An 18,951-nucleotide genomic window follows, 5' to 3' on the forward strand; every position below is an offset into this window, starting at 1 on the left:
TACCAAAAGGAAAAACTGAAAGGCATTTCTTTCTAGCTCTTTAAAATTCGGACCATAATCTAAGCTAGTTTCATTTGTTTTTCATTTTATACATTTATATATTTGGTCGGATTAGTTTTGGTTTTAAACTGCAGTGTAATCAGTACACTAAAAAAAGTTTTTTACATCCTATCATCACCTATGTGAGATGCATCGCCCTATAATTCACATTGACTGATTTGTCGAATGTTTGTCACGTCCTGGCCCACGTGACCCGTGCTCCTTTCTTCCCCAGAAATTTTCCGTCACATGTGTGTCACATTTGTAGCTCCGGCCTTACCCCAGGTGTTCGTGTTTAGTGTGTGTTTCCTGTTTGTATATATAGTCCTCCTATGTCACTTTGTCCTCGTCGGTCTTTGCACTAACCTCTGTTGTTTTTGTCTCTCAGCGTTTCTTTGTTTTCATAGCCCTTGTCCTTAGTTCAGTATTTATCTTCTTGTTTATTTCTTGTTTTTTTTCTAGTTCCTTGTTTATTTCCTTATTCTGTTTTGTTTTCTGTTATTTAGTTTTAATTATTAGTTTATTTCTTTGTTTAGCCTCCCTGTTGCATGTTATAGTTATCCCTTGTTTGTTTTGTTTTAATTCTTTGGTTATTTGTTTATTCGTTTATTGTTTATTTGTTATTTCTTTAATAATTAATAATTACCTGCGTTTACGTCCGCCTCCACGTCTTCCTGCCTAATCTACCCTGACAATGTTCAGTTGCCTTTTTTAGTTGTTGTGTCAAATTTTTACATGCAGCAGAATGAACCTAATAGAATGTATTCAAATTCCTTTTATTCCTTTTTATGAATAATCGTTAATCTACAGTTACAGAAGTCATGAGCATAAGCGTTTGTGCTCATACTGTGTGACATGAGTGCATGTGAACAACAGTCAGACTTTGGCGCAGCAGAGGTTATTTTGCTTCTTTTATTGATTAATGGGAGATGACCGCCTTCCCTTATCTCCAGGTAATGGCTCTGAATGTTCAATTCATCTAGAAAAGCACTTTCACACTTTAGATGAACCAGACCATGGTTCAGTTGAACCAGACTAAGACAAATTATTTTGTTCTTTTGATCTGTTAGATCTGGACTCTGGTTCAGAGCACATTTCACACAAGCTGTTTTGGTTGGGACCAAACTAAAAAGTCTGAAAGTCCAGACAAAACAATGTAGATGGGAAAGCACCCCCAAGGGCAGGAGGCTAGACAGTGGAGGGATGTGGGTTTAATACCATGTAGAAACCACCTCAAACCCTCGGCCCTCCACATGAACCCATTATGCTGCTGGTAGTGATTTAAACAGAAATCGTGTCCGATCACATAAAAATTGATCATAATCGGGTGGAAAAGACTCTGATCACTGATTTACGAAAACTGCAACCTTATGTTGTTACTCCAGGAGTTCACTATAGACTCATATAGCATCAAAACTACCCTATTATACTACCCTAGTCTGCCAGGTCTAAACCACACTCCACTATTATTGTCAGTCTTGATGTTGTCAGTCTGCTTCTCATAAACTTTGATAGACACACGAAAGTCTCTAAATCCCAGCATGCACTAGCACCGGACCTTTCAGACTCTGCTGATCATGTGACACTATAGCCTTCTAACTCGCCAAGCTTCTAATTACACACACCAGGGGCCTCATGTACTAAAGGTGCGTACGCACAAAAACATTGCGTACGCCATATTTCACGCTCACGGTCTGATGTACTAAATTTGACTTGAACGTGTGAAAGTGCGTTCCCCCACGGAAGTTTTGTTTTGGGCGTACGCCTTTTTTTTGTGCGTATGTATTGTGTTTTTGTCATTTGGCGACACTTAGAGGCGATGCATTGAAATTACAACTATTAAGATATCCTTTATGCACACATTGAAGTAAGCCATTATTGGGTAAAATAAAGTAAATTAATCAGACAGTTTCATTGTCTTACAGAAATAATCGTTTAACGTGTTTCCACTTAGCCTAGATCAGGTTTGCGCTGGAGTTGTTGGAGATGCAGCGTTGGCATTACTGGAAAATACTGCTAATGGCCGAATTCATTGAGCGCGCATTTTCCGTGACCATTATGTTTTTTTGGCCCATGATGATGACTGGCTTATAAGCAGTTTTAGATTTCCAAGAGCATAAGAAAACAAGCTGAGTGCGTGACGTGTGTCTTTTTGGTAGGCAACTCATTTAAAGCATTTAAATGAAAGCATTTATCTTAGAATAATAAAACTTAAAACATGGGTAATTATACGCTATGCGTATATAATATTATTATTATTATTATTATTATTATTAATAATAATAATAATAATAATAATAATAATAATATAACATTATACTCTGCGTAATTGAGGGAGGAGTCGTGGCAAGTGTGATGCTTTCGTGCATTTGCGCTTGATTTCAAGTTGATTGTGATGTACTAAGAGAAAGTACGTGGAATTCTGCCTACGCACGGTTTCATAAATCCGGATTTTTTTGTGCGTACGGAACTTTTCAGATCTGAGCGTACGGAACATTTTAGTAGGAAGTCCACGCAAGTCTTAGTACATGAGGCCCCTGGTCCTCGCTTTTCTTTAGTTTATTGTTCTTTTGTTACTGACTTTTTTTTTTAGCATTTTTGACTACTCTTTTGCATTGCCCTTTGCTCTTATTGTTTACCATTGCCGACCCTTATTTTTGTTGTTAGTCTTTTCCTTTTGCCTCGCCCTTTTACCTGTTTGGATATCCCATTTATGACCCTTTTATTAATAAACTGTTTGGTATCTGTGTGTGTTTGTCATGTGTTTGGCCAGAGTGACAATTATTACTATTTCCCTCCCTAAAAAAACAGAACTCCCAGCATTTAAAAAGATGCTTTATGCTCTAAATGAATTAAATTAATTATCTAGTTCGGGGGTGGGGAATTGAGTTTGGCTGTTTTGGAAAATGAAGTGTAATTGGATGGAGTGCAACAGACTAGTAGCTCTTCAGCCCAGAGAGCTGTTGAACCCAATTGCAGAACAGTTGATCTCAAAGCAGGTGAACCCAAGAAGAAAAATAAACACTGCTCCTTGAGGAATCGAACCCGTGTTGTCAGGGTCACGGTTCAATACACTACCGCTGCCCCGGCTAGTGAATTGGAACACGGCCAGGGAAAAAGCCCTTATAAGGAGATGGGAAGCCCAAGAACGGGCAGAAAAACGAGAACGAATGGAAACAAATGTAAACAAAAACTCGCCAGAGAAGCATTTAATTTATTTAGTTTTTTCATTATCGTTCATTATAGTTCAAGCAACCTCAAGGGCCAGATGTTTCATGCTTGCGGGCCACATCTGGCCTACGAGCCGCCTATTGCTGACCCCTGATGTAGATTAATTAGAGAATTGTTGCTGTGTAATGTTAAACTAAGTTTGTTTAAGAAATTATGTATATTTAAATTTAAGTAATTTATATGGCTATTTAGTACTTATTTATTGTGTGCTAAAATTGGCTGTTTTGATATCATAGTTTCAATAATAATTAATAAAAAAAGCTTGGGACAACTTGGATGTGTTCTTTCTTTTTTTACTCTATTGACAAAGTATCAGATCAGGACTATGAGTATCACAAAATACTCAAAATCAAATGACTCTGGGGAAAAAAATGTAATCGGGACATCCCCTGCTACATCACAGGACGTGCAATGTCTCTTAAGGCAATTTAATCAAACACGTCTGCTGCAATGTTTTAATTCCTGACACAAGAAGTAGATACACAGCTCTGTCTCTGTGTCTGTGTGAGTGACATGCTGCTGCTGCCTGGGCAGGAGTAAACACGAGGTAACCGCATGGCCGCATGGTTGTAAACGCATGTGTCGGAAGCTGTGCACCTCAGTCCAGCACAGTTTTGTGCAGATATTTTCAGTTACAGCTGAATTCATGTTTTAATTCCAGAAAAAAACGTTTATTTACCTTTTAAAAAGCCATTTTAATGCCTGATTAAAGGGCTGATTACAGTTGTCTTGCTGTTTTCCTCCAATTTTGAGAGCTCAGTGATGACTTAGCTCATGATCGTTCCAGACGTGAGACAGTGCACGGGTGGGGGCGTGGCTGGGGAGGACATGGGCCCTGCTTTGTTTAGTATCGATATATATATAGTCAAAAACAGAACACCTGCGATGTGCATTGCATACATGTGTTCATTTTCTTTCTGCACACATGTACCACAGAAACTGTGTTCACCAGGCACATGTGTTCCAATCTCTCTTTAAAATGTTCTAGATACAAAACCACATGTCAGATCAATATAAAGGAGAAGAAAAGCTGTGGGAGAGGTGAGAGGCAGAACAGGCTGATAACACACCGTATCATTATAGATGGTAATTTAAACCAATCTGCTTGTTTGCTTTGGCACACATGCTGAGAATTCTGCCTCATGTACAGAGTAATCACACTATGAATGGGTCCCACCAAACGCTGCCAAACATTCAACACACACACACACACACATTCAATATCAACATGATGTGGGAAAGTATTTGAAAGTTAAGCACAAGTTTTGTATAAGAAAATGCAGAGAAGAAATAAAAGACATTTAGAGAGAGAAAAACAGAGAGAACTAAACAGACAGAATGAAAGAGTAGGTATGCCTTTCACCATAATCCAGTACAACAACACACACTAGTGCAGTGTGACAGACTTGTGTGTTGTGACATTTCCTATCACGCTGTTTATTGTGAGAGGACAGGCCTGATTACAGCCGTTTCACTCCAGTCCCTCTATTCCGCCTCCTCTGCCAACTCAGCCTCCACAGCTCCACAGGACTGGTGCAGGGATGTAATTACGGCCCAGTCACAATAATGACTCTCACTTAGTGCTCAGTGAAACCATCCAAGAGAGCAAAGGGAAACTGAGCCCTTTATAATGTGCTGCATTCAGCCTCCCTTCAGGTGACAGCCAACCAGTACAGACAGCACAGAAAACACAGGCCTAATGCAGAACTGCACTTCTGAAACAAAGTGAGACTGTCGCTCCTCGCTGTGTGTGAGCTCTGTGTTTTGTACTTGTCTGAGCTTTCAATCATTCAGATTAAGACTCTTCAGGAAAAAAAAAGTGCCTCATAAAATTATGATTCAATGCACCATGATTCTATTGCATTTTTGGGTCCATTTCACAAAATTAACTTATGAAAAACTTGAAAAAAAGAAACAATCTCTCTTACAACATAATAAAGAACGAGAAAAGTAATGCAATAAAAAATCAGGTCTTCAATAGGCCCTATTATTGATTTATTTTTGTACTTTTTTTTTTTACCTTGTTTATTTTAATAACCCATAGAAATGGATTAGTGAGTTTAAATCAGTGGCCCACAGTTTTAAGCAATAAAGCATAAAAAATAACAGAAAATCATATGTTGCCAAATGATACAGATTTGTACTGTAACTTTAAGTAAAAAAAAGACCTGATAGTTTAAGCATACTGTAGTTAAATAACAAACACTGGGATGCTGTGTTTAAAAAAAAAATGAGTTTTTAGGTTTATTATTACTATTTAATAGCCTGGGCTATATTTTTATAGATTTTGATATATCCAAATCATGCAAATAAACATATCATCTCTGTCTAATGACAAACAATGTCCAAACACTAACTCCAAAACACTAACTTTACAGGAGAGACATAAAACTTTCTTAAATTTCAATGTAAAAGTAGTTTATTTCAGATAATTTTGAAGAATTTCTATTGGTCCATTCATCATTTCATCATTAAATTGTATTTTCATCATTATAGACTTTTTTTTTTCATCATTATAGACTTTTTATTAGTCGGGGTTGGGTGCACATAAAAGTATCTTCTCTATTTATTAAAAGATAATAAGAATGGCTGAAAAAACTGACAACTATCTTGAACTCTGTAATACATTTAAGCAGCAATAATAATAATAATAATAATAATAATATTTGCATATAAGTGTGTGTTGTTACATTTTGCATTCGTGTACTTTCACTGGAAAACACACAGCTTGAGGTATATCATAAAATATATGGCATATTTGACACTTTAATTTCAAAATGAAGAGTGTTCACTGATAGGATACTGAATGAAAGCTGGAGTGGCTTGTTTTTGCTGTTAGTCAATCTGTGTGCAGATTTTAGACACTGAGTTTAAGGACTGATTTGGTTCAGTAACAATAGAAAAAAGGTTCAGTTTCTAATTAACTTAACCTCAGAGAACTCAGACTCGGCTGGTCTCGTCCACAGTCTCAGAGTCCACCTCACCCCGAGACCATTTCCAAACAAGGTAGAGTCCGAGACGAGACCGAGACCGGACTCAAGTACTACAACACTAAGGGAGAGTTTGTGCATTCAAACTGCATAGAAGTCTAAAAATCAACAGAATGCCTGGCTCTGCCCTAAACTACAGATTTTTTGGAAGGATGTGTATGATGCTCTTAAAGAAGTGTTCCAACAGGATATCCCACAGGATCCTACAGTGGCATTACTGGGGGTTATTCCCGATGGTGTGGTCGGGAGGTCCAAAAAATATTTACTTGGAATATTATTTACAGTAGCTTTGAAATGCATTACAATTAAATGGATGAACCCAGACCCCCCAACATACAATCTATGGATACAAAAGCTATGGGATGTCTATCAGATGCAACAAATAACATATAAACTAAGGCTTCAAAAACGGACCTTTACCAAGCAGTGGGGCCCTGTTGAGCAACTAATCATAAAATAAGGAATTTTACTATGTGTGTTAGCGGTACTATTGGTGTTCTTTGTGGTCCATCTCTTATTTGTACATTTCTTTTTGAACGCTCAGTCTGTATGTGACTGTGAACTATTCAGGAGTGGATTTTTATTATTATTTTTTTTTCATCTTTTTATCATATCTTTTTATTGCATTTATCTAGTACTTTTTTACATACTGCCGTAAAATGGATGTGAATAATGCAAAATACTGGAAAAAGGAATGTATAGAATTGTATTTGTATTTCATTATATTGTACTATGTAAAAAATAAATAGTAAGTACAAAAAAAATCAACAGAATTGGAGTTCTTTATTGGAAAGCAAAAATATACAGTAAGTAATATTTCCTTAATGGCATTTTTCCCATTTACATTACTTTTACTTTTATATTTTAAGTAGTTTTAAATCCAATACTTTTACACTTTTAAGTATTTTAAACCTTATTATCTTTACTTCTACCTAAATAATGATTGTGAATACGATTTAAACCTTTGCTTAATACACATTTGTATAATGCAATTCGCACTGAGAACAGTGAGCACTTCTTTGTACATTAGTTCTAGCTGGTCATATGTGAGCAGACACTTGAAATACAGGATCTGTGATTGTAAAAAAAAAACATTCTAGTCATCCAGATGAAAGGAGATCAGTTAAATGACTATCACAAGACTCGTAGCCGTGCCGCTTGATGAAAACAACACAAAAGACTTTCCTTTGAGAAACGACGCCAACAACGCTCCTTCTGTACATGTGCACAGTTAACAGAGTGCTCACAGCAGATTAGAAACGGCATGATCAACAGCATCCCACTGAGCTAACAGCATTACCCACAGCAAGTCTGCTCAGAGGAAGAGCATGCCAGCGAGGAGCTGGAACCGGCCCTCACAAAGAAGCCTCTGTTTCCTCTGGTATCCAGCAAACATCAGGCAGCCAGCCTCTACCCACTCTCTCTAAAGCCTGACTTAAAGCAACCAACCACACTTAAGCTTTCAGCACTACTGGAAGACATTACCACACCCACACTGCCGGCCCTGTGCTTTCCTCACAACAACACCACGCTTTCTAATGCTGTTTCACACTGACTGATTCAGCTGACATGCAGCTAACAGGCCACTGCCACTGGAGCATGCAGCAGATTTTGTGTTGGGGTTGGGGTAGGGAACTTACTACAAGTGTAGTCTGTTATATTAAAGACTCTGTGCGCAGTAAACAAAAAAAAAATAAAGCTTTTCTCATTAGTACCTCATGTACAGTATTTTCCTGTGAAGATTTTCCAAACTCTGATTTTTAACTGCTAGGAAACTAATCATAAAATATCATTCTTGGTGTTTTTTTAATTAGGCACAATTCCTGTAATTTCTGTAACAAAAAATACTGTTTTAATGCAGATATATCACTGTCAAATACAGTTAACAACTACAGGATAAAAATGTTTTTACAGGCCTTTCCCAGTAAATCTTTACAGTTTTTGCCCTGTGAAAAAAAAATACTGTGAAATATCACCTTAAAATCACAAGAATAGACTGTATTAATGTTTTGTGCTCTCACAAAAAAAATCAATACAAGTAGAACACATGAACAACCTAAGGCTATTAAGGTTAAGAATTTCATAACCTTGTGCTTAAGACCACTCTTAAAAATGACAAGCGCTTTGCGAAAACTTAGTTACTTATGTAGTTCTTAACTTAACCTACAATTAAGAGAATTCTGACCCACTGATATTGATTTACGAACTTTTTGTCTCACATCACACTTGGAAAATGGGTAAAACTGGCATTCTTAAACCGCTAAGAACGTTTCTTATTGGGTAACGATCAACATCTTTCATTAGCAGACTGTTGTTATGCAGATATATCACTATCAAACACAGTTTAGATCTGAAAAAATATTTAACACAATTCCCTATTATTAAAGTAATAAACTTTATAGAACATAATATAGTTAATCATTTTTGAGTACATTGACAATAGGTCCCATTAGGGGTGTGGCATATTGTATCTCACACATTAATATCGCCAACAATTTTGAATAGCGTGAACAATATTATACCCTGAAATATTGTATCATATCACCCACCCTTAATTATCACATCAAGGTACTATTTATTTTCCCTTTTTTTAGCAAAAGAAAAATTCACACTGTTCTCATATCCCATTATATAACTACTAGAGACTGATTATATCTGTCCAGTATCATTTATTTAACTTTAATCCTGGCTATATGGAGATATTTGGAGTGTATTTTTAGTATTATGACATTCTGGATCATTGACTTTTGTTAGAAATCTGATAAAATTCTTGTATTTTTTTTAAATATCTCAGTTAGGGTATTATATATATCTCATATGATATCGGATGCAATAATACATTTTAACTTTCATTTTGTTGCATGTTGTTTTTGTGTGATTATTTTAGAATATTAAGGAAATTTTAGTATTTATTTATTTTATAGTGAGTACTACTGTAGTGTATTGTATATACAAGTTTAATGTGGGGGGTTTGCAGTTTATATTTGTACATAAACAGTGAAATATAGTTAATGTACAGTTGATCCCCATTTTGAAAAGCTAATTATGTTTCTTAATTGAACAGGTAAGTTATGTCTTTGTCTGTTTGTTGACAGACAAATAAATACATAAAAATGGTTCCGTTCTGGCAGCAGAGGAGCCAGAAAATAACTTATTTTTTGCTGTTATTTTTACAGTGTAGATTATGAGATTTTGTTGACAAGAAAACCTTAATATCTTGAATATAAAGCCTCATTAAAACCGCTGTAGCACCCTAAAGTAGCTTCATACAGTCAGCTAAACTTAGCATGGTTACGCAACTCTTGCAAACATGGCTTTCATTCGTATCGGACAGCCCTAGATGGCATGTCAAAATAGCGAGTTCCTGGAATGAAAATCAGCTTCCTGTGTAGTAAAATCTCCCGCTAAGAGGAAATCTTCAGTTTGTGTCCTGCCTTAGTCAGGAGGGAGTGTTTATTCAGGCTCAGCCTCTGGACTCAATGAACTGCTCTCTGCGTCAATAGCACTAATACACTCAGCTCTAATGGTTCGTCCTAAAAAGGTGCTGAGGGTCTTGAGGACGTCCTCTCAGTATTTTCATTTGTGGAACTGTAGAACAAGAAATCTGAAGGTCTTAGGTACAAAACATGCATTACTGGTAATTTGGGACTTGTGCAAGAAATTGCTATTAATTTTTTAACAACTGTATAGTACTCTGCTTATCTACTGTTGCCCAGATTTAGAAAAAAAGCAGCTCAATAGTAGGGATGTGCCATATCATATTGAATGCAATAACGTCACCAACATTCTTGAATGATATTATAGCCTGAAATATTGTTCCATATCACCCACAGAGTACAATATCTCCCTCACACTTAGTCAGTTAAACACTTAGTCCGTTTAAACTCACCTCAGCAGCTCTCTGCAGTCATTTAACTCACCACAGGTAATATACAAGTCAGTATTCAAACTGTGCAGCGAACAGAACTAGAAAAGACAGACTGTAGAGCAGGGGTGTCCAAACTACGGCCCGCGGGCCATTTGTGAGGTATTTTAGAAATAGAATGAAAGTTGGCCCGCTGTTAAGCAGGATTTTATAATGTGAGATTCAAAGTTTGAACGCTAGGTGTCAGAAACGGGCGTCTAAAAGCGGAGAGAGTGCGCATTTCTAGCACAGAAAAATGGGGCAAAGAGTCTAAAAGCGGAGAGGGTGCGCATTTCTAGCACAGAAAAATGGGCAAAGAGTCTAAAAGCGGAGAGAGTGCGCATTTCTAGCGCAGAAAAACGGGGCAAAGAGTCTAAAAGCGGAGAGGGTGCGCATTTCTAGCGCAGATAAAACGGGGCAAAAGAGTCTAAAAGCAGAGAGAGTGCGCATTTCTAGCGCAGATAAAATGGGCCAAAGAGTCTAAAAGCGGAGAGAGTGCACATTTCTAGCGCAGAAAAACGGCCAAAGAGTATAAAAGCGGAGAGAGTGCGCGTTTCTAGCACAGAAAAACGGGGCAAAAGAGTCTAAAAGTTTCAAGAGACATCATGAAATTAAACATCAATTTGAAAAATCTTAGTTTACACAACACTGTCAAAGATGGTCACGTCTTGTAGCTCCGCCCCTTCCCCAGGTGTTTCTCCGTGACAAAGATAAAGATAGTAAGTCAAGTAAAATGATGTGTAAATGAAATAATCAGGAAAAAAGTATTATTTAAAGTGGTATATTTCATTATTTGTTTTATTACAGAGTCTTTGGCCCGTGACTTCAAATATATTTCTCCTTCTGGCCCCCAACAAAAAAAGTTTGGACACCCCTGCTGTAGAGCATTGTGGAGTCAGATGTGTTTGTTTAAGAAACAATACACAAGAGGGAGTGCTATAATGTGTTATATTGGCACTGATGTGCTGCGGCGTAGGCACGAAGCTGCAGGCCGAGTTTTCCTTCTGTTTATTATGCATGGAAATCAACGCGTGATTATTATAATTTTATAGACTACTTATTAATTGATGGGACTATTCTGCATGTATATATGGTCCCGCTCCTGCATCAACTGGATTGATTAAACTCCCACTCCCACCAATAGCAATTCAATTCTCTTTCCTGCTGCAAGATATTCTGACGGCTCCCGCGAGTCTGGCGGGAGTGCAGACCTCTAGCCCAAATTGCCCAGCATACCCTTACTCGCTTTTAGTTTCAATATGTTAAGATTTAATTTAATATTCCAAGGTTTGTTTCAAGTGCTTATATTCTTATATGCTGCAGTTTTTGGCATATTTTGACTAAACAATGAAGAGTTTGGCTCATATAGCAAAATAGTTTACATTTTTTTAAATATGGCCCTTTATGTACTGACTAGAGGTAGACGTCAGACCCACTGACGTAGTGTTTAGAAGTAATAACAGATAGAAGAAGGTCTTAGAACAAATAATGTGGCAATTGGTGCAACCAGCATTTAGAGGGAGGTCTTTAAAATGAATGATTCTTTGATTAGGACCAATAGCAGTTAAATGAAGTTGCAGGTTTCATAAGAAATGACAGTAATTAGCAACAGCTTGTAGAGGAGAGGGGGGAGGTTTAGTATAAGCACCTTTAATGTTCAGATGTTAACAGAATACAATACACCTCTTTGACAGCTTGGACCATCTGGCATCAGTTGTGTAAAAACAAATCCCATGTTGAATCTGGAGGCTCTGTGAAGGCATTATCTATCCCGGTGGATTAACCAGTTTTAAAATGCAGGAACCAGGAAAAAACACTTATTTCTATTAACAAATCCAGAATGTATACACACACTATAGCAGCTCAGATCAGCTTTACTTGGCTGCAGCCCAACTGTGGACAGGGGAAGCCAAGAACTCTTGAGGGAGAATTAAGATAGTGTCACTTGGTAGACAGACAGATGAACTAATCCTTAATCCAAACAACTGAACATACCAGCGCAATTGTCTACTTCTGGTGCGTTAGCGTCTGCAGTCCCGGGCCCCCTCTCTTTTCCTGCTCCCTGCTCACCCCCTCCTCATATCTCATCCACTGTCTCTCTCAAAACAAAAGGCACCAACAGGGAGTGGCCATGCTTAACTGACTCCAGACAGAAGGAAGGTCACTGCAGCACTTTTCCATTTGGATGTCAACAGCAGTGTCCCCCTCACGCTCGGACCCTATTGTTGCTCCTCTATATTTATTATCATCCCCTGGCCGTGGCCCTGGCCCTCTGTAAATTCCAAAGCCAATTTTCCAGACATTCCTCAGCATCCCCCGGCGCACTACTCTGGCACTGTGCTCAATTTCCCAGAAACTTTGTGCACTACTGGCTGCACGCTGAGTTTATGGACAACCCATAGGAATAGATATAAATATACAGCTCTGGAAAAAAAATAAGAGACCACCTAAAAATGATTAGTTTCTTTGATTTTACCTAATTGAAAACCTCTGGAATATAATCAAGAGGAAGTTGGATAATTACAAGCCATCTGTGGCATAAATTTATCCAAAAGCAGTGTGTAAGACCGGTGGAGGAGAACATGCAAAGATGCACGAAAACTGTGATTAAAAACCAGGGTTATTCCACCAAATATTGATTTCTTAAAACTTTATAAATATGAACGTGTTTTCTTTGCATTATTTGAGGTCTAAAAAGCTCTGCATCATTTTTTTATTTCAGTCATTTCTCATTTTCTGCAAATAAATGCTCTAAATGACAATATTTTTATTTGGAATTTGGGAGAAATGTTGTCCGTAGTTTATAGAGTAAACCAACAATGTTCATTTTACTCAAACATCTACCTATACATATCAGAGAAATCGATTCAGACACTGTATATAATATATAGTCTCTAGTAACAGTATTAAATTTATTTTTGTTCCAAACTACACAAAATTGTATCCTGATGTGATAATTTGCCTTTTATGACAAGTCACATCCTGTAATGTGACTATTGCATATGCTGAAATTATATAAGCACTTTAGACTACAGTTTCTGAATCAGTTTCTCTGATTTTGCTATTTATAGGTAAGATCTCTCTGATCTCTCATATTAATTGGTTTATAGAATGTTAGTTCGATAAACTAGTTCTGCGTGTTCTATCTCTCTGTCAAAATTTGAAAGTTCTTGCATCCCGCAGCAGAATGAGCATAAAAGACTATCCTCAGATTATTTTCGTTTATGTTTATAAATAAGGGTTAATCTACTTTTACAGTAAATACATTAATTCCCAGTGTAAGCTTTTGTGTCCATACTGCTTCGCAACGCGCTGCACACCAAGGGGGGTTGAAACAATCCAGATAATTGCTTTTACACTGCTGGACAATCAGAGTTTTCAATTTGGTCCAAACCAAAGTAGCAGGTGTGAAAAGGGCCACAAGCCCTGGTCCGGACCAAAGGACATACTGAACATTACATGTGCAGTTAATAATTCTTTTAATAGTATTATAGTTACAGACTACAGTATTGTTCAAATGTTTTGGCACCTGTGGGAATTTCAGTAAAGAATAAGTGTGGGCAGTACGTGTTTATTAGCTCAGTAAAACACTAACACTACAATAAATACAAACAGCAATTTTACAAAAAGCAGAGCTTTTACAGCCCTGTTTTCCTTAAAACATCTCATAATCTCTCCTCATCTGAGTTTAATAGAGGTATTTCTAGTTCTCATCATATCAACAGCTGGTTTGGTAAATTGGTAAATATGGTAAATCAGGTGAGCTGCTGACGGAACTGAATATATACACATGTTGACTGAGGAGCATCCAGGAGAAATCTGGATGTACACTTTGTTCTTCCGCTTGGCTGACAGGATATAAAATATTTAGTTAAGAATTCCATGGCTTGTTTTACTGTATTTATGTTTATTTGCATCTGTTCAAATCATATGTGGTGCTTTTTTCAGGTTAAAACACTCATATTGCTGAGATAAATAGATTAGTGTAATTTGCTTTGGTGCCTAAAATGTTTGCACAGTACTGTACATATAAAAATGCAAAGCTATAAATATCAGGATTTATGCATCTGGAATCTGGAATCGTTATCTCATTTACAAGGACCTCAGTTTGCTCAGGGAAGTGGTTGACCAAAAACTGACTGCTGAGTCACGATTTTTGCTGAACATTCAAATGTCACAGATGGGCTAATACCAAGTCCCACCAGTGTTACTGCACTTGTGAAAAGGTTAATGCAGTCATCTGCTTAACTCTTCAAATCAGCCAATAATAGTTGAAGTTCAGGTCTTTTGGGGCTGTAGTGTTTCTGACATGCTTTCTGTGGATTATTATGCAGAATTCTTATACTAGCTTCTACTACTGTCAGCCATTGTCATCACTTCAGTTGGATTCAGACAGAAAAAAAAAATGTCAAGACCAAGTAAAAATCAGAACACCACAAAAAAAAGCTGCAGAATCAGGAACAGAAAAACCTCAGAGGTAAGCAGATTGGTAAACAGGATCAAAGTTCACACTCCCACGATCCGGCAAACACAATACAGCTAAGCACAATGCAGACGTCTGCAATAACCATTCATAAACGGAACCACAAACTGAGGCAATACTGGTTTACACACTCACTCATTTTTTTTGCTGACAGTGACCTGCCCTGCCCTCATAATGAATTCCTCATCTGCTGGTCAGATCAGTGAGCAAACCCCATGCTGCTCCTCCCAGGCCACATTTATTTTCTGAATTACTCCATTTCATTTAGCAAGCATGTGCATTTGGTAATAGCTGCGTAACAATGGCTGTTTGTTGAAAAGGTTTCTGTAAAAAGAGCCTATTTTGAAATAAGCTGCACGTTTATTAACTAACCAAAGTCTATAAAGAGTAAAACTACACCCATATCACAGCAAGCCACATTGCGCTTTTTTGAACGACTAATTCCAAGTGCATGTGTCATTATGAAGTAGCACACAGTAGTGCAGTGTGTTTGTGAGTGCGTTTTTAACATTAAATAAAAGTATTTTGTTTCTAGTGTTTATAGTATTTAAAAATGTGCTGCCACTATTGTTCTATTTGTTTAATTTATTTGTACTGTGCAACAATTTGAGTTTAACATTACAGCTTTAAATTCATATTAATGGTACACTGGCCCTGGCTCTAACAGGGAGAATGGCGTATTTTTCATTGATAACTGCACTCTTTAACTTTGGTGGAGCAATATGAGACACAAAATGGAGTCTTTCACTTTTGTATCTTTAGCTTTTTAACAAATTCATGTGTACAGCTGTCCATAAGGATACCTGAGGTCGTAACTTGATCTGTATTTACAGCAGTGGAGTAAAAGTGAATACCACTTACTTACTATTTCCATACAACTGCCTAAAAGATAATAATTTTTTTTTTGTATAAGGAAAAGTTCTCAGTTTTACATTTTAACTTAATGGATCTGTTAAACATAGGATCTGTGCTTTGCTTACTAATTTCAAGTTATATATTTTCAGTCTTTTCTGCTGGTCTAATTTTCTTTCTCGCTTTCCACCTTTACAATTTCACTTCAGACTAAAACTCAATAAACGTCTTACAGATGATGGGGGTGCACTGCAGTTCTTTGAGTGACTCATTACTTTGGGATTTGGAACTAACAGCTAATACCTTTTTGAATTTACATCGGTATTTGCTGATGCTGATCAACAGAAATTCTGAAATAAATAAATAGACATACAATCCAGTCTGACCTCTGGAATAACCCATCTGCAACTGTGAAGACACACACACTATTGACTTGCAGCTGTAAGAACACACACTTTTGGAGCAGTGGGCAGCCACCTCAGCACCTGAGGAGCAATCGGAGTTTGGGTGCCTTGCTCAAGGGCAACTGAGTTACAAATACTAAAGAAGAAGAACCTGCTGTTCCTTCACTTCCCCCCACCCCCACCTTCTTGCCAGTCCAGGGGATCAAACAGGTGACCTTCCAGTCCCAAGCCTGCTTATCTAACCTTTAGGCCACAGCTGCCCCTAAAGCAGAATTCCAATGTTATCACACATCTCTACTTTTCCTTTCTACTGAAGATGTCTTTGCTGCCCACTTAAGTCATTACTTCACTCCAGAAACAATACTCTGGCCTGAATATGAGTTCAGACTCTTCTACCAACTTTTCACTTAATCTCATAACACCAATAACCCCCTTAGATGATTTATGAACGTTGAAAAGCATTCCCAGTCCTGGGATTATTACAGAAGTCCAGGGACTGGCTTGGGAAATTTAAGGATGATGAGATGAAACAAATGAGACAGATGATTAACACTTGAGCCATGACTCCACAGGCTGGAGACAGACCAGCAGTGGGGAGCAGCAGTATATCATTTACACACACACATACACACACAGACACACTCACAAACTTGGCAGTACAACTAAAGCTGGCAACAGACTCGCTCCCTTACAGACACACACTCTCACACAAACAGCGAAGGTCAAGTGGAAACAGGCAGCATGTTTTTCAATCACCGGGTTGTCAAATACCGTTTGCTTCTCAAAAATCACAGATGAGAAAACATTTAAGAGAAAAGAGCACGAGGTAGTGATTGCATCGGGCTTACCGAAGAAGTCAGCCTTAGGCTGGGCGTCCATCTCTTTTTCCAGCCGTTCGGTCAGGGCTTCTAATTTTATTTCAGCCACAGATGGCCCAAGCTCGGGCTGTATATGGAGCGTATGGCATGGCAGTTTGAGTGGGGCAGACCGCGGGGGGCTGGGGGCTTCAGTGTGGGCCTGCTGCTCTGCTGCTACAGCTACTTGAGCGGAAGGGGTCGCCTGGCTGCCTGGCAAGGCTGGACTGGCCCCCTGCACTTGACCGTGGCCTGGCATCTGACCTGCTTTAGGACTGCTCTGCTGGCTTTGCTGGCTCTGCTGTGCCTCTGGCTGGCTGTGGGCTGGTGGGGTAACTTGGGTAGACCCCACGATTTGAGGAACCCCATTGTGTCTTGCTTCTCCATGGAGTGGCCTCTGAACCTCTAAGATAGGTTCAAAGTGCTGAGAGGGAATCCCATGAAGTTGGGGTTGAAATGCACTTGCAGGTGGAGGTGGTGGTGGTGGTGGAATAGGAGGAGGAGGTGTCTGATAGAAGTCTGTCGTAGCTCTGTAGGCACCTGTGGGAGAACGGGGCACAGAATCAGGCTTTCCAGCAGTTGGTAATGCCTGGGAGGGCCAGTTCTGGTGAAGTGGAGGCGTGACTCCTCGGGTTTGGCCAGCAGCTGGTGAACTTGGGCTCGAGGAACTGTTGCTTAGTGATGGGGATGGTGATGATGACGACGGTGATGATGATGCATGACTGGGTAGACTGTTCCTAGGGGCCCAAGCACCAGAAGGACTGGGAGGGTGGGCAGCATGGGTAGGCGAAGCTTGGACGTAAGAGTTTCCAGGGCTGATAGGTGGTTGATGGAAAGAATCCAGAATCTCCTTATGGTCGTAACTGTTTCCACAGCTATAAGCTCTGCCACCGGGAGCTTCATGCTGAGTGGATGGATGATGTTTTTGTCCCTCATAGGATGAATACTGGTTATAGCTGGCCATGCTTGGCATGGGCCCAGACAGTATGGGTGGCTTAGCTGCTGCTTCACCCCCCTGTCTGAAGGAACTGATAGGTGGTCTGTCTTTGGTGTAAAACGTGCTGTCTGACACTTTCCCGTGGGCTCCATTCAGTCTGGCCGCCAGGCTAGTTTTGGCCATCTCCTCTTGGTGCTTTTGCATGTGGATTTTGGTCATTTTCGAGGCGAATACTCTCCGGGTCTCCTCAAAATCAGGGTTGTTTCCAGTGTCCTTCTTCTTTATTCTGAACAGTCCATCTCTGGACGCCTCGTACATATTGAGGTCTTCAATGAATTTACTCGCTTCGAGTCCCAGGTCTTCGTATTTATCCATGTTTGGAAGGTTTTAAGAAGGTCTATTTTTCCAGGTTTCTAAGTTATTTAGAGCACTGTTGGGTTAAGCACAGTTGAGTTAAAAAAGAAAAAGAAATAGTCACTTAAAAACTTGAACTTTCTCCATGTTAAAAATCCATACAAATCTCAGGACTTCGGGACTTTAAAAAGGAAACACGTCTACAAAAAATAGACCAGCAACCAAAACATAGCTTTATCCAATACTGTTTTGTTTTGTTTTTTTGAGGTAAAAAATATTTCAGAAACGTTGTTAAAGTTCCAATTCTACTGTGAAAAATATCGTCAAACAAGTATCGCCAAAAATATCGTTAAAAAGTATCGTCAAACCACGTCCTCTACAGCGGTGAAGTCCGGCTCGAGTGGAGAAAAACTGAGAAAATAGAGAAAAACTGAAGAAACTGCGGGTTTTCCTCAAATATCCTCCTCGCGCTGCAGTTGCCGCTCGCGAAACAACCACACAACACAGACACACACACTTTCACAAACACACACTTTCACACACAATCCCAAACAACTCCTGTAATAAGTTTATAAGCGGTTCGTGCCTGTCCGCTCAGCGCGCGCTCCGCTCTCGGGCCGGTGAGGAGGCTGCTGGTCTGAGCAGCTGGGCGCGAGCTGCACGCAGTGCAACACCGCCTCAGAGTTTCTCTATTTAAAGGCACAGTAACCCAAAAACACAGCGCGGAGAGCGCGCGCTCACACACACCAGCACTGCCCCCACACACACTGCCTCCAAACACACACACACACACATCCTGTAGCCTACATTTAAAACAGCGGCACTGTTTAATAATAACTCCAGCCTGCTCCACAAATCACCACATTTATTTATTCTTACTACACTTTTTGTGTTCCTACATAT

General features: G+C 39.0%; 1 protein-coding gene across 2 annotated transcripts in view; it reads right to left on the reverse strand.

The window, feature by feature from the left end:
* The window catches only part of limd1a (LIM domains containing 1a), a 65,530-nt gene extending 46,807 nt beyond the window's left edge, over positions 1-18,723 (reverse strand). The window contains exon 1 of one of the 2 annotated variants that reach the window (XM_007239513.4): positions 16,752-18,719. In XM_007239513.4, coding sequence (XP_007239575.3) covers positions 16,752-18,069 — 1,318 coding nt within the window. In that variant the 5' untranslated portion in view covers positions 18,070-18,719. Of the gene's footprint in view, positions 1-16,751 lie in introns of both variants that reach the window. The other variant, XM_022674135.2, reaches the window with a different exon arrangement.
* Positions 18,724-18,951: the final 228 nt, after the last annotated feature.

This window comes from Astyanax mexicanus, chromosome 6, assembly GCF_023375975.1.
Source record: "Astyanax mexicanus isolate ESR-SI-001 chromosome 6, AstMex3_surface, whole genome shotgun sequence".
Lineage (NCBI taxonomy): Eukaryota > Metazoa > Chordata > Actinopteri > Characiformes > Acestrorhamphidae > Astyanax > Astyanax mexicanus.